The sequence below is a fragment of the Diaphorina citri genome, unplaced genomic scaffold (assembly GCF_000475195.1).
Source record: "Diaphorina citri unplaced genomic scaffold, Diaci psyllid genome assembly version 1.1 scaffold505, whole genome shotgun sequence".
Lineage (NCBI taxonomy): Eukaryota > Metazoa > Arthropoda > Insecta > Hemiptera > Psyllidae > Diaphorina > Diaphorina citri.
Window position 1 is genome coordinate 114381 of NW_007377940.1, and position 16657 is coordinate 131037.

Sequence of the window (16657 nt, forward strand, 5' to 3'; positions counted from 1 at the left end):
GAGAAAGAATGGTACCTTCATACCGATAAAGAGTGTCACCTTTATACCGACATAAAGAGCGGTACGTTTTATACCGATTAAGAGAGGTGCCTTTACTGCTTGGAATACCTCGGAACATGTCGCAACATAGTCAATGGGTGATTGATTTTTTTGTGGGAAAGGAAAAAAAGTAAAAGAAAGTGATAAAAGAGCAGGTAGGAATGGTGGGTAAAGAGATCGTTGAATGAATCTTCTTTGTACCAAATGAATTAAAATTCTACATTGATAGATCACTATATGATATGTAAGGTTTGCAAGTATAAAACATACACGGAATTAAATCAGCTTATACTCCAAACCCGCGTCCGTTCAGACGAAGCATGCCTGCGCATAAAGGGAACATCTAATCCTATAATCTAAACCCAATTCCTACTTATGTCGTCAACAGGTAGTGGGGGGGCCATACTTCCATGGTAAGAAAGAGCCATACTTCCATGGTGAGAAATAGCCATATTTCCATGGTAAGAAAAAAGCCATACTTAAATGGCGAGAAATAGAGCCATCCATCTTTCCATGGTGAGAAATAGCCATATTTAAACGGTGAGCCATACTTCCATGGTAGCCATATTTTAAGTACATGTGAAAATAAACGTAACAAATAAACTACTCTCCCCAATCTACGGAGGGTTAACATGAGACTATAAAACCGGGAGTGAAGTGTGTTGAGGACAAGATCTGGTATTTAATCAAAAGTTTGCTAGCCGAACTACATTAACTTATGCCAGGCACTGCTATTTGGTTTGAACGGGGTTTACTTTTCTTTCGAACACGTCACAAATGATTTCAAATTTAATCAGACACCTCTAGGTAGGATAAGAGCATAAAGATTGAAATTTTCAAGAAGGTCTGCAGATAGGTACATCTGTTTTTAAATAAATACTCGCGTACGTAATTTTACGTATATTGGTCACATCATAATACGGTCATACAGTAATGTCAATTACGATTTGATTGCTTCAATGGCCAGTCTGTTTCTAAAAGCTAGCAACCCCCTGAAAATAATAGCGCTAAGTTAACCCCGCTCGGCTTTCACTATTGATGCGTTTTACTCAACAAGTGCGAATTGAATTCATACACGTTAAACAACTGTTCACCACAAATATTGCACCTCCAAGGATTGGACTCGCAATGGCAACCTTTATGAAGAAAGTACAGCGTTTGATCAGGGAACAGAATGCCACAGAAGAAGCACTGAAGGGAAGAGGAGAAGTTTTTCTTGAGGTTTGAGCATCTCCAGTTGCTGTCTGGAGGGGAGGAGGAGCGGGAGGGGGTTGTACAACTAAAACTCAGACCTGTCCGTCGTTTCAAATCTTCCCGAAGGAGTGTTTTCAGGGGCGATGATTTCATGAGGTTGTTTAAATTGTTACTGCTTGCTTGAACGCTGGACGTTGAGCCATTGGACTTGTCGTCTTCTGGCTCTTGTTTGATGGGTATGAGAGATACGGATGGAGTAATGGGACTTACCTCACTCGGCAAACTGTTGGAGGGGGTGTTGGAGTTGGAATCGCCAGACTGAGGGGAGCTCGGGCAATCGTTTCCATCTCCGTTGACTTCTAACTTCTCATTGGACATTGTTATGCTTGCAAACGACGAATCCGCTTTGAACTGGAACAATGGTAGGTAAAACTAGTTTATTAGCTAATCTGCATAAGGAATATACAGTGAAGTAAGAAATATACAGTGAAGTGCACAAGAGGGCATTGGTTATGAAAAGAGAGTGGGTCGAGTTAGAACATTCTGTACACTGGTCACTTTGTTTATCCTGCCAGAATGAGACTGGAAAGTATATTTACTTACTTGCAGTTTAAGGGTAGTTCAATAATTTATAAATGGCCCATTCATGTAGTGTAGTAGGCCCATTATCTGTACAATGCTGGAAGAAGGTATCTTCTTTATACTACTACTGAGTTTATTCTAGGACTTTGCTTATTGTTCAACTATCACTAGTCCACAAATACTTTTCCATTTTTTCTAGCCCAACATCTTTCAGCTACATAGGTATTGCACTTTGAATAGGTCTTCAATGAGATTTGTATATGGAGTAAACTTACCTTGGGCTGAGGGGACGAAGCTTCTGCCATTGAAATTTCCACATGTGGCATGAGGAAATGCATGGGAGGTGTTGTGTTGTCCACTTACTTGCAGTTTAAGGGTAGTTCAATAATTTATAAATGGCCCATTCATGTAGTGTAGTAGGCCCATTATCTGTACAATGCTGGAAAAAGGTATCTTCTTTATACTACTACTACTACTACTGAGTTTATTCTAGGACTTTGCTTATTGTTCAACCAATCACTAGTCCACAAATACTTTTCCATTTTTTCTAGCCCAACATCTTTCAGCTACATAGGTATTGCACTTTGAATAGGTCTTCAATGAGATTTGTATATGGAGTAAACTTACCTTGGGCTGAGGGGATGAAGCTTCTGCCATTGAAATTTCCACATGTGGCATGAGGAAATGCATGGGAGGTGTTGTGTTGTCTGCAGATCTGTTCCCCGCAGAGTCTCCACTGTCACTGACAAAACCACCCGGAGGTAAAACATTGTTGGACTGAGTTGACACGATGCCCACTTCTCCGCCACTCATTAGAGAAGCAGCAGCTACTGCTGGATTGTTCATCATACTAGGACCGGGATTGTCCAGGTCTATTCCATGACTGTAATATTGAGAAAAAATACATTATATAGGTACAGTGTTCACCATATAATAAATATCCATGGTTAATAATCTTGTTTATTCTACTACAAACTACACGGACCTTTTTTTATCCTACCAAAATGAGACTGTAAAGAGCATTTACTTCCACATTCTAAATAGAATCTTATGGAGATTTTCACTTACCTATTTAAGAAATGCACTCGCAAGTTTTTCATTGAACCAGCACGGTAGCTACAAAGTGGACAAGATTTGATCATGTCATTCTGTCCTACATGTTCATTTTGAAAATGAGCTCTCATAGCAATTTGCCGTTGAAATCCACGGTTGCAAATTGGACAGTGATAAGGTAAAGTCTTGGTATGTGTTGTGAAATGTTCGGCTAAATGATCTTTCCTAAAAAATCGTTTCTGACACACTCTGCATTCATAGGGTTTGACTCCAGTATGCCGCATCTTGTGTCGTCGCATGTTTGCTCCATTAGAAAATTTCATATTGCAAACATCACACTCGAACATTTTCCTGCTACTCGATGATGAATCATTGTCCCCTTCATTGTTGCTTTGAGATGAAAGTCCCTGGTTTTCAAAGGAATCACAGTTCTCTGAGCCTGATATGGTTTCTAAATAATCATTATTTTCATCATTGCTATTGTTGCCATTCTCATGCTGTGAGTTTGAGTTGTGTAATGAGTTCTCTAGCTCAACAGAATTTTCTGCTTCAGTCATTTTCTGAAAGAAAGATTCTCATGCTGTGAGTTTGAGTTGTGTAATGAGTTCTCTAGCTCAACAGAATTTTCTGCTTCAGTCATTTTCTGAAAGAAAGAAAAAATGATAAAAATATATTTGGTCAATAAAATGCCTCATCTGATAACTTGCCCAAGGTTAACCTGCACATAACACTAAAGCCTCATTCACTCTGAACAGTAACATCAATGTGCAAGTGGGAAGTAACTTGCATGTAAAGGACATGCTTGACACTTCCATTCAAACTACTGACACATTGTATTCACACATGTTGAGTGACATACAAAATAAGGTAGATTGGTGAGTTTGGTCCGCAATTTTGGCTGCAGTTCGGCAGGAATTGTTTAGGGTCCTGGGCCCTATTCCACTACATACTCTGCACTTTCCACTCCACGAGCAGGAGTCACAAATGGTGACTTTTTTTTCTGCACTTAGAGTAAAAAGTGCGAACTGCATGGTTGTTTGTGGAAAAGGGTTCAGTCATTATTATTTGGAAAGATTGTACCTCAGCACCGCTTTTCTACTTCAAGGCACATTATTTTATATCCACGCCTATCCAACAATGGGAAAGTTCGTTTAGAACGGGATTTGAACCCAGCATCTCCGGGTTGAGAAACAGTGCTCTTGACCACTAGGCCACTAAAGTGGACATGCCTTCAAAAGTGGGGATAGAAATCTACAATCAAGACAAAAAATGAGTTTTTTTTTCCTAAACATTTGTTGATTAATATATTTCAATATAGATTACTATTGGTTAACATGTCGAAATATGAATATTATATTCAAGAAGTCAGGGTCGTTTTTGGGGAGGGGAGGGGGCCCGGGCCCCCGTCAGGCTTTATTTTTTCCTATATATACTGTAAGGTCGGACTCCAAAAATTTGGAAAATTCCCCCTCTAGAAAATCCTGAACGGGTGAATTAGAATTTTAAGAGCAAAATGTCTTAACTCAACGTTCAATCAGCAATAATTCACACAATGGAAGTCAGAAAACGAGTAAAAAAAACTTACAAAAGGGATACAATAGGTTTGTTGCCTTGGTACATATTAATCTAAACAAAAATCTTCGTGTTACTGTGACTCTTTGAAATGCCCACCGCTCGCGATCAGACCGTATGAAAGATCGCGATCTACAGATTTTTCCCCCACACATGTTCAGAATGTCTGACCGACCCAGATCTGTGAGACCGTGGTATATCAGGCGGTCTGAGCGCGAGTGGCTGGCCTAAGAAGTCCACAAAATACTGACGCAGGAAAAATGTAATAAAATAACACAATGTCAATGGAGTGATGGTATTTTAATTGATAGAATTTTGATAAAATTATAAATTTTCTAGAATTTTTGCAAATAGGCATAAAAAAATTATAAACTTCTGCAAAAATATTTTACTACCTTGCCAGCCAAGTTAGCTTTGAGGGTAGCTCGTCTGCCTGGTAAGCGCTAGGTCGCGGGGAAACTACTACCTTATACTTTGATAACTAACTGGATGTAGTGCCTAGCTGTTTGCCCTGACATTCGCTACAGAGAAAATGGAATTTCCGGGATTCGAACCCAAAACATTTGAGTGCAATGCCGTGGCTTAAGTGTGATGGTTCTCCGATAATCTGTGGACCATTATAAGGGGTCTATTTTTATTTAATTACTCCTCTATTAAATGAATTCAAAAGGGAAATAACTCAAAACTCACTGGTCAGGTCCGCTTGTTGTATTCCCAGTTTTCTTGTGTTTGGGCACCAGCTTCATTTTCTTGCTTGGCGTTTCAATCCGGGATACTTTAGGCGTTTTCAGTCCAAAGATGTGAATTTTGGCGTCGAAGTCCGAGTAAATATTTTTGATCGTAATGTTCTTCTGAATGTTGAATGTCTTGGCTTCGGGATTGTACCGGGCATAGTCTAAACGTACTACGGGGGTTTTGACAATAGTGTCACGTACGTAGATCAAGCAGAAAACGTAGTAGCAGTGATAGTGATGGTCCAATTTATCAATGTCCAATTGAATATCCAGCGATTTGATGGCGATTGAACCTGAAAAAAGACAAAACATACAAACATTTTGATGGATGCTTTTTGATTTTTGAACTTTGTGAAGGTCCATATTGATAGAGAAAATAAGTTTTACTAGTTATTCTATCTATCTATAAAAACATTTATTTTGTTTGGATGTGTGGATGGACAAGGACAAGGGGATACCTTGTACTTATGTATCTATTACCTAATAACGTCAGACTCTCTTTTTCTTTTTGGTTATTTTAGTGTCGACTTTTAAATACATAATCCCTCCGACTACACTTCCTAATTCCGGTCTGAGGGTACTATCAAGTAGATCATACATACCTTCATCGACAAACTGGTTAGACTGTTTCTTGGGCCGAATGGTTTTCTCAATCTCCAACCGGTTCAACTCTTCGTTACACAGACGGATTTCTTCTTTCACAAAGAAGTTCACCGATTGCGCTTCAAACTCTTGGATCTCGTTTTTGAACTGAGAATTGGCCGAGGCGGATTTGAGGGCGGCGTCCGCTTGGATTGCCTGTCTTTGGAGTACCATCAGATTCATCTTGAGTTTGACTCTCTTATCCTCCAGAGCCTTGTCCTCTGGTTTCTTATCCTTGTAGAAGACAGTAATCCCTTCCTGGGACTCTCTTACAGGAGTTCGCATTTCTTTCTGTTCCCGTCTGTAAGAGCTAACAGAGCGCAGGAGAGGTTTAGCAACCACCTCGTCAGTGAAGGAAGGCTCTTCACTGGACCATTCAAATTTTTCGCCTTCCTCCTCATCTGAAATGGGATCCTCAGTCATGCTTGTCTGTGCTTCCGAGGTGGAATCGTTAAACAGCATTTTTGATTTTTCTTCGCCCCTGTAAACAGAAGATAATAAAATATTACCTATTTAGAAGATTGAAGATATTTTTCAAAGAAAAATTTGGTGTATACAGGAGAACTACAGTGAGTTTTTACAAGGTGATGTTTTTCAGAGAGCGTCTAATGTTGGTGTAGTGGGCAAGACGCTGACCTGGTAAACAGGGAGAACTACAGTGAGTTTTTACAAGGTGATGTTTTTCAGAGAGCGTCTAATGTTGGTGTAGTGGGCAAGACGCTGACCTGGTAAACACGAGGGAGCTGGTTTAATTCCAGCCGACTTTGTCGTTATTGCGCTTGCACTCCCGTGAAGGTTATAGGCTATTTTCCGGTTCGTTTTTGTTAAGCTACGCCGAGCAAGACCACTAAATGGATGAGTGACATGAACGGTCATACCTTAAGGATTTCGGCTAGTACAAGAAAAAAAATTGAGGTTAACATTATTAATTATTCAATTCATCCTTAGTATCTTTTTTTCAAAACATTACTGTATATTTTGCAACAACAAAGCCTTTACAGTTTACAGCAACACAATTACTACAGAAACTTAATTACAAAATATGCTCAACTTAATCTCAAGTACTGTTACTTAACCCCAAGTTGCTTTGGTACTAAGACTTCCGTTTGACACTAAAACTCAAACCCACAATCCTTCATATTTTCACTAATGTCTCTGTATTAGGTAGGTCCTCTCTAAAAGGTAGTTCTTTGGAAGTTGATGCATTTTAGCATTCATAGGAGGGTAGTCAATTTAACGGATATCAAGGTTAGGAATAGATATACCCAAGCAGTGTGAGTTGAAATTAGAATTTAGTGGACCTACTGGTGTAATAAACTCCTCATTAATTCTAAGAATGATCAAACACTCCTTCATAAAAACGTTGGTGGAAGTATTTACAGTAGGGGCCATCATGTGAAGTCCTTTCCTCCTGCATACCTTTCTCCGTTATACAACCAGCAGTGGTAATATTTCAAAACATTTATTATGAGCCTAGACCTATTCTCCCCTCAAAAAGCTAGAATATACTTACATCCATCTTTAAAAGGAAATGTCAGAGCAAAACCAGGACAGTCAGGATGGGGGTTGGTCTTTTCCTTGGTAACTTCTTGTTCCTTGATGGCTAAATGAATGTCTGATGTCAAAACACTTTGGAACTGACTGTCAAAAGAGGAAAACGTGTTGGGTTTTTAAAACTGAAGGACTTGTTAAATCAAGATAGAAAGGATTCACAGATCACAGTTTTTTTTTCCAAAAGTTCAACTTCTTTCTTTAATTTTCAGATTTGAAAAATGTCAACAGAAAATCAGTGACAACGCCATTTTGATTTTTGAAATTTTAAAACGGCCAAATTTTACTTTCATTGTTGTCCGCTCGTTTTCCTCTAGCGCTAGTGTCGTAAGGTCCGTTCACACGATCCACGAAATTTAGGGAGTTTTAGCGATAAACTTTTTTGTACGGAAAAATACCAAACATCATCTTTCTGGGAACATGTTATCTTGACATTTGAGCATTAGCGGTTGGGTGGAAGAGCTACTCCAAGAGAACCTTGCAACCTCAAAAATTACTATCTTTTTAATTTCAGGGTAAGTAAGCAAGTATTAATTAGTCACTTTTCTTCCCCATCGAATCCTTCTGATATGGCCTCCTTGAACGGCCTTGTCAGCAATACGGAAAAGTGTGAAATGACCTTGTCAGGAATGCAAGCATGAAATCTTTCAATGGTCTTTCTCCTAAAGAGCACTTTTTCCCATTATTCCAGCCAGGTTTTAAAAACACCATTGTATATATTATATTTGTAGATCTGTCTGACGACAGACAGACATACAGACAGGCAGAAATTTTTCTAATGCGATTTTTGGAATCGTGGGTGGTTGAACGTTAAAATAAATTAAATGTAAAACAAACGTTTGAGTAAAATAATTGAGTATATGACATGAGTCTTGCTTGGTTCATTTTGACACTTGATTTTAAGTACAAAGGAACCGTGTTGCCAGTTGAACACACATGTTAGCAAGAAAATTCATAATGGCAACACCGCCTTTCAAGTTACAAAAAAACAGACTATAACGACTATCCTAACGAATTTCGTTGCCAGCACGAATTTGTCGTTATTCTTTGGTAAAATTGTGAATCAAAGGCTTTCATACAAGAGGGATCTCCTAAACTCAGTCCGTGCCCACCCCTGTGGCCGAGTGGTCAAGAGCACTGACTCTCAACCCGGAGGTGCTGGGTTCGAATCCCGGCCAGGGCGGAACTTTTCTAACCAGACTTTTCCGTTCTTGGATAGGCATGTATGTAAAAGAATGTGCCTTGAAGTATTGCAAAAGCGGTGCCGACGTACCTTTTTTTCCGGTAGGATTAGAGCATAAAGATTGAAATTTTCAAGAAGGTCTGCAGATAGGTACATCTGTTTTTAAATAAATACTCGCGTACGTAATTCTACGTATACACGAAGTGCGAGTTCTACGTATATTGGTCACATCATAATACGGTCATACAGTAATGTCAATTACGATTTGATTGCTTCAATGGCTAGTCCGTTTCTAAAAGTAACTTTGCACTTTTCACGTCGCATTTCTCGAATATTTTGACGTCAAGAAGTAATCTCTGAAGTTATACTAATAATTAATAATATTCTGTCGTGTCTGTTGCGATGAGCGAAACGCTAAGTGTGAAATACTTTATGGAACAGTTGCCTACTATTTGTTTTGTGTTCAAAATAGCAACCCCCTGAAAATAATAGCGCTAAGTTAACCCCGCTCGGCTTTCACTATTGATGCGTTTTACTCAACAAGTGCGAATTGAATTCATACACGTTAAACAACTGTTCACCACAAATATTGCACCTCCAAGGATTCGACTCGCAATGGCAACCTTTATGAAGAAAGTACAGCGTTTGATCAGGGAACAGAATGCCACAGAAGAAGCACTGAAGGGAAGAGGAGAAGTTTTTCTTGAGGTTTGAGCATCTCCAGTTGCTGTCTGGAGGGGAGGAGGAGCGGGAGGGGGTTGTACAACTAAAACTCAGACCTGTCCGTCGTTTCAAATCTTCCCGAAGGAGTGTTTTCAGGGGCGATGATTTCATGAGGTTGTTTAAATTGTTACTGCTTGCTTGAACGCTGGACGTTGAGCCATTGGACTTGTCGTCTTCTGGCTCTTGTTTGATGGGTATGAGAGATACGGATGGAGTAATGGGACTTACCTCACTCGGCAAACTGTTGGAGGGGGTGTTGGAGTTGGAATCGCCAGACTGAGGGGAGCTCGGGCAATCGTTTCCATCTCCATTGACTTCTAACTTCTCATTGGACATTGTTATGCTTGCAAACGACGAATCCGCTTTGAACTGTAACAATGGTAGGTAAAACTAGTTTATTAGCTAATCTGCATAAGGAATATACTGTGAAGTAAGAAATATACAGTGAAGTGCACAAGAGGGCATTGGTTATGAAAAGAGAGTGGGTCGAGTTAGAACATACTGTACACTGGTCACTTTGTTTATTGCGTTTGATCAGGGAACAGAATGCCACAGAAGAAGCACTGAAGGGAAGAGGAGAAGTTTTTCTTGAGGTTTGAGCATCTCCAGTTGCTATCTGGAGGGGAGGAGGAGCGGGAAGGGGTTGTACAACTAAAACTCAGACCTGTCCGTCGCTTCCCTGTAGCGTATAATATCTCTAGTAGCGCGGTCAAACTTTCTTGACTTGGCGGGGCGGAGCGCTACCGCGCTCCTTAATAACAGTATAACAATTAGGTAAATCTTTCAGGAGACTATTGGTCAATAAACAGTTCTGTAACTTACAAAGTATGTCATGGTCTAAATTTAATCAGGACAACATTGGCCTAAAAACTAGGTGAATTAAATTCCACATAAAAATAATAAAAGAATTGTTAGGTTTCATTCTACTTACATTTTGATTATTTATCCACAACTTTAAAAACAATAAACAAAATCAATCTGCTATCTAAAGATAAATAGCATCTTTGAAAATAACTTTATAAAACTGATTATACAAATAAGCACAAAATAGATTGTGAATGTATGAGATGTTGAAATCTACTAAAATTGACCATTAAGTCCAAGTCCATTGACCAATATCCAGAAGTTGTCTTGACAAGTAGGAATGAGGACATTTCTTAACCACTCTTCATATACGACACGGTAGTTGAGCCTAAATATTGCTTGACCTGAGGGATAAGCTAACTAGAGCATAAACCTGTTTTCTAGTGTTCCAATTTAAAGAGATTCTACCAAAAATGAATAACGTCAAACTTACCTATCTGAAGTAAGGATTCCTTTGAACTGTTTAAGAAATGATCATGATTTATCCAATTCTGTACAATTATTTCATTTTAAATAAAAATTAATAAAATAAAACAAAATTTAAAAGATTAAAATAATAAAAAAAATGTCAAAAGTACAACAAATCTTATTAATTTAAAGTTAGCAACTTTTTTATTTACGTTAAAATTTACATTCTTCTGTCAGGATTCAGGGGTTCTCAAGTTCTCCAGAATCTTATGACACTGCCCGCTGCATTGTGGAACATTTTGGTATGCAATGGTGTTACAACGTTTTATAACTCACCGACTTCAACGGTGCCACCGATGCTACGCCACGCGCCATTTTTTTTTCTTTGATCAAGCAAAGCAAGTTCCGAGTTTTAACTCGATGATACATCTTATGACACTGCCCGCTGCATTGTGGAACATTTTGGTATGCAATGGTGTTACAACGTTTTATAACTCACCGACTTCAACGGTGCCATCGATGCTACGCCACGCGCCATTTTTTTTTTCTTTGATCAAGCAAAGCAAGTTGCGAGTTTTAACTCGATGATACCTATTGCATTTATTTTTTCCGTACCTCTGAGGTACCTAAGCAAGATGATCCCTGGTGAGTTTGGTCCGCAATTTTGGCTGCAGTTCGGCAGGAATTGTTTAGGGTCCTGGGCCCTATTCCACTACATACTCTGCACTTTCTACCCCACGAGCAGGAGTCACAAATGGTGACTTTTTTTCTGCACTTAGAGTAAAAAGTGCGAACTGCATGGTTGTTTGTGGAAAAGGGTTCAGTCATTATTATTATTATTTGGAAAAATTGTACCTCAGCACCGCTTTGCTACTTCAAGGCACATTATTTTATATCCATGCCTATCCAAGAACGGTAAAGTTCGTTTAGAAAATTTCCGCCCTGGCCGGGATTCAAACCTAGCATCTCCGGGTTGAGAAACAGTGCTCTTGACCACTGGGCCACTAAAGTGGACATGCCTTCAAAAGTGGGGATAGAAATCTACAATCAAGACAAAAAATGAGTTTTTTTTCCTAAACATTTGTTGATTAATATATTTCAATATAGATTACTATTGGTTAACATGTCAAAAATTAATTAGAAAAAAAAAGCTCACCTGGAAGTATCATTATCAACCAGAACACTGGCCTCATCCAGACAAGGATACAACGACCCATCCTTGGGTTCCAGAACAGATATCTCCTTCACTTCCATGGATTCTACCAGCTTGCTACGTATCTCGTCTTGGAAACTAGACTGTTCCTCAATGTCTTCTTGGTCCATTCCTACTTCATTAAAGGATTCATCTGCAAAAGATTTGTCTGCCTCTTTGACAAAAGATTTGTCTGTCTCCTTTACAAAAGATTTGTTTGTCTCCTGCACAAAAGATTTCTCGTTTACGAATGATTTCTCCTTTACAAAAGATGTTTCCTCCTCCTCCACATTATCAAAGGTGTTTTCTTCCTGATTTTCATCATCTCCCGTTATTTGATCTATGGAAGAGTTCATAAGATTTCTCGTTTACGAATGATTTCTCCTTTACAAAAGATGTTTCCTCCTCCTCCACATTATCAAAGGTGTTTTCTTCCTGATTTTCCTCTTCATCTCCCGTTATTTGATCTATGGAAGAGTTCACTCACTTTTCTTCCCCATCGAATCCTTCTGATATGGCCTCCTTGAACGGCCTTGTCAGCAATACGGAAAAGTGTGAAATGACCTTGTCAAGAATGCAAGCATGAAATATTTCAATGGTCTTTCTCCTAAAGAGCACTTTTTCCCATTATTCCAGCCAGGTTTTAAAAACACCATTGTATATTTGTAGATCTGTCTGACGACAGACATACATACATACAGACAGGCATAAATTTTTCTAATGCGATTTTTGGAATCGTGGATGCATAAGGAGTAAGAATAACTAAAAATTTCACGATTACAATTTTATTTATATAGATCATTATTATTATTGGCGAAAAACATCGCAAAATGCTGCAACTGGCATGAACTCATAAATCTGAATCCTTTGAACAAATAAGAAGTATCTAGGTTAAAAATAAGAATGCTATTTTTTATTTATATTTATACAATAAGTTCATAAATATACAGGGCCTCTAGTCACTATAAGACTCCCTGCAGAAGGTAATCTGTTCAACGTGTCTTCCACAGGTCCTCTCTTCACGACAAGATCTTTGGTTGACTCAAATTTTGAACTCAAATCAGTACAGGGCCTCTAGTCACTATAAGACTCCCTGCAGAAGGTAATCTGTTCAACGTGTCTTCCACAGGTCCTCTCTTCACGACAAGATCTCTGGTTGACTCAAATTTGGAACTCAAATCACTCACACTTCCCTTGCTTACACTGACAGGACCTTTTTCAAGCACCAGATCTTTCGCGGAGACATACTCTTTCCTTCGTCGTATAATATCACTTGATGTGAACATGGGATAGTCACTCAAATCGTACTCTTTCTTCCTCGTTTCTTTGTCGTTTGTTTCAGAGCTGTGAGTGAGCACTAGGTCTCCGTTGGAATCGTATTTTCGCTTCACCACACTATTGTCACTCGATGTAGGACCTCTTTTGAGGACAAGATCTCGAGAACTGACATTGCCTATTTCAGCAGTCTTCAGAAGTGAAGTAACTGAAGTAGCTTTTTCAACAGGCTTGACAACGGACTTAACTGGAAGGGTGTCCTTTTCAACAGTCTTCACAATTGATGTCACTGAAGGGGTAGTTTTTTTCTCCATCGATGTTATATGGGGGACAAATTTCTCTGCTTTTTCACTGACTGACTGATTGAATGGTGTAAGGTCTCGTTTCAGAACAGCGTTCCGTACCATCTCCAGTTCTTTGGTCGTGTTAATCTGGTTCTTATTGGCCGCTTTAGATTCCGCTAGTACTTGGCAGGCACCCCATTTCGCGAAAACTAGAAACAGATGGGGAAAAATGGGATGTAAATTAGTGACGCTATCCTCATTGTGACTGAACTTAAGGAGCGCGGTAGAGCTCCGCCCACTTGGCAGGCACCCCATTTCGCGAAAACTAGAAACAGATGGGGAAAAATGGGATGTAAATTAGTGACGCTATCCTCATTGTGACTGAAATTAAGGAGCGCGGTAGAGCTCCGCCCCGTCAAGACAAAACAGTTTGACAGAGCTACTAAGAGATATTATATGCCACAGACCAAGTAGCCGTTTTCAGGTAGTTACATACTTACTCGAATAGATAAGTAACTTTTTTAATAATAAAAAAAGTGCTAGCCAAGAGATAATAAAATTACTTTCTCTCGACCTACCTGGCTTCAATTTTTTCGATGTCGATTCTCCTTGCAAGATTTTCTTCTTGAACTCTTCAAATCGCTCCGTTTCTGACATATCACCAGCGTTCTTATCCTGCAAAGTAAAACAGAGCATGTGTGTCAGCAAATTAATAATGAAATTGTAAACTACAATAATAATAATGTAGATGACTCCTGATGACAGGCGTTACCTTTAGATAGAAAAACGAGAGGCATTGGTAAAATAATATCCCACATTTTTCATTCATACAGAATATTCTAGAATCAAGCTGTAAGTATCTATTGCTTTCCTTTTAAAGATTATAAAGCGTGTATCAGTCACATGTCGGAAGAATATTTTTATCTCATGCATAGATATTGTTGTTGTTTTTAACGTTTCCGACAGCATCAGCTTCACAATTCTGTTTCTAAGTCTAGGAGCTTCGCCACCGTCACGGGGTCAGTCCAGAGGGAGGTTGGATCCAGAGTTGTGGGTTTGAATGGGCAATCAATCTAAAAATTGAAATCATCATAGATATTGTTGTTGTTTTTAACGTTTCCGACAGCATCAGCTTCACAATTCTGTTTCTAAGTATGATCAGGAGCTTCGCCACCGTCACGGGATCAATCCAGAGGGAGGTTGGATCCAGAGTTGTGGGTTTGAATGGGTAGGAGAACAGGTGCCAGACATCGTGGTTCAGACTCTGGGAGAGAGGACAAGTGTCTGCTACTGAGGGTCGAGTCTAGCCTTGTAAATCATCATAGATCTATGAGATTGCTTAATCCAACAATAAAACTTAAATCAAGTTTAAACTTTGACTATGATCCTGGCCATTAATAAAATATACTGTAATAGGAAAATTGGTTCGAATACCTACTTTGTCTTCACTTGACTAGGGTAATAAAATTACTGTACAATCAGACCAATATATAAAAATATAAAAAAGTGTTTTTGAAACAGTACTGTAACAAAAACCTTCATTTAAACAAGCCCACAAGGTATAAAACTTGGTTAGAGTAAAATCATACAGAGACCACTTGGTCAATTAATGAAAAGCGAAGTTATCTCTGTATGTTCCTATTTTAAGAAAAATCTTGTATGTTACATAAAGGTCAGAAGAGAATTACCCAGATACCTAAAGTCGGAAAAATTGGAGAAAAAGATTTGCAGATAAGGGATTAAAAAGCATACAAAAGAAAGAAGCAATAGGGGAATAAAATAATCGAAATGAATTCCACGGTACAATTTTCCATCAGTGTGTTTTACTGACGAAAAATTTTTGGTAGGTTCAGGAAAATCGAATACAAAATATAGGTACTTAAAAAATTGGAAATCATTTCGTTATGGCCGAGACCACAGCCGGAGTTTAAACTTGGTTTAAGTTAAGCACTTATATTAAGCAATCTGATTAAAAGGTTTGCAGTCAATCAGATGGCTTAATCCAACAGTTAAAATTAAACTAAGTTTGTTCAAGTTGAACTTTAGGATTAAATTGATTAATCAATCTAAACAATATACACGTGGGGATATAACTGAATATCTCAAGACAAGTGTTTTACATTTCCCAGCTAGAATAACACAGCTGCCGTTACGTTTGTCGGTAGAAAAAATGGCATGTCCTTACGTAGTTTTCATACTTTCTAGTAGGTCATATCATCTGAATAGATAAATAATTTTGCAAAACATAACTTCTTTTTGTTCTATTTTAAGCAGCTGTCATAGAAACTTTTCCCTTATGTAGGTATATTGAATTGCCAAACCTTATATATTTTTTGTCTTTTAGATTCCGAATTGTTTTTAGCTTCTATTCGAGTCTCGTTTTAGCGTTATCTTTATTTTAGTGTATTTATGTAGCCTGGTAGATTGCATGAGTATTCGTATAAATATTTATGTATAAAAAAATATATAAAAAAGAAGTGATTGAGGGGATAGAAATAAGTGGACAGAAAATAAATTTGCTAAATTATAATAATAGAACTATGGATAATAATGACCATGTTATTGTTCAACATAAAACAAAATGTGTAGCTTGGTAGGTTTAAATGATTATTTTAGATTTGTTTTGTTCGTTAACATTAAAAATATGGTTGTACAAGACTTTTTGTAAATACCTATCCATTGAGATTGTAAATACTGATCAAATCTTTTGTAAGGACTCATCAACCTGAGATTTCTGATTTTGTATTTTCTATGGAAATATTTGTACAAGATTTTTTTGTACACACTTTTTGTAAATACCTATCCATTGAGATTGTAAATACTGATCAAATCTTTTGTAAGGACTCATCAACCTGAGATTTCTGATTTTGTACTTTCTATGGAAATATTTGTACAAGATTTTTTTGTACATATTCAGTGAGATTGTAAATACTGATTAAATTTTATCCTGAGATTTCTGACTTTGTACTTTATAGTGACACAAACTATTTTTTTTCCCTTTAATCATCAAATTTTCAAGCATGGAATTCAAATCAGATTTCTGACTTTGTACTTTATAGTGACACAAACTATTTTTTTTCCCTTTAATCATCAAATTTTCAAGCATGGAATTCAAATCATTTTTCAAAAACTTTAGGACAAAGTTCCAAATTTACAAAACAGTCAACATGCTCCACATAAACAATAAAACATAAATTACTCTGAAAACTAATTAACTACATAAAAATAAATCTAAAACGGAATGTTATGAAACTGAATAAAAATGAGATAGGATAGTAGAATTAAATATTAATTCTAATACATAATTTAAAGGCAAAAATCATAGTGGAACATACACGAAAATGTGCTTGAAGGTGTTCTG

At 37.9% G+C, this 16657-nt stretch overlaps 2 protein-coding genes across 2 annotated transcripts; both read right to left on the reverse strand.

Moving 5' to 3' along the window:
* Positions 1-1034: 1034 nt before the first annotated feature.
* LOC103509511 (DNA-binding protein Ikaros-like) lies at positions 1035-12093 on the reverse strand. The gene is made up of 7 exons (XM_008474134.3): positions 11702-12093; positions 5777-6297; positions 5131-5467; positions 4098-4119; positions 2884-3428; positions 2443-2698; positions 1035-1644 (listed from the first exon to the last, which is right to left on the reverse strand). The coding sequence occupies exons 1-7, from the start codon at positions 12091-12093 to the stop codon at positions 1072-1074; spliced, it is 2646 nt and encodes an 881-aa protein (XP_008472356.1). The 3' UTR covers positions 1035-1071.
* A 580-nt stretch (positions 12094-12673) lies between these two features.
* LOC103509512 lies at positions 12674-13968 on the reverse strand. Its single transcript, XM_008474135.3, has 3 exons — positions 13875-13968; positions 12888-13505; positions 12674-12768 (listed from the first exon to the last, which is right to left on the reverse strand). The coding sequence occupies exons 1-3, from the start codon at positions 13951-13953 to the stop codon at positions 12674-12676; spliced, it is 792 nt and encodes a 263-aa protein (XP_008472357.2). The 5' UTR covers positions 13954-13968.
* Positions 13969-16657: the final 2689 nt, after the last annotated feature.

Coding starts and splice junctions, on each gene's coding strand:
- LOC103509511 (XM_008474134.3), bottom strand. CDS start 12,093: ATGAACTCTTCCATAGATCAAATAACGGGAGATGATGAAAATCAGGAA. Junction 6,298..11,701: donor GTTGATAATGATACTTCCAG/GTGAGCTTTTTT, acceptor TTCTGTTTACAG/GGGCGAAGAAAAATCAAAAA. Junction 4,120..5,130: donor ACAACAAGCGGACCTGACCA/GTGAGTTTTGAG, acceptor TCTTGATTGTAG/ATTTCTATCCCCACTTTTGA.
- LOC103509512 (XM_008474135.3), bottom strand. CDS start 13,953: ATGTCAGAAACGGAGCGATTTGAAGAGTTCAAGAAGAAAATCTTGCAA. Junction 13,506..13,874: donor ATCGAAAAAATTGAAGCCAG/GTAGGTCGAGAG, acceptor ATCTGTTTCTAG/TTTTCGCGAAATGGGGTGCC. Junction 12,769..12,887: donor CAAATTTGAGTCAACCAGAG/ATCTTGTCGTGA, acceptor AGTCAACCAAAG/ATCTTGTCGTGAAGAGAGGA.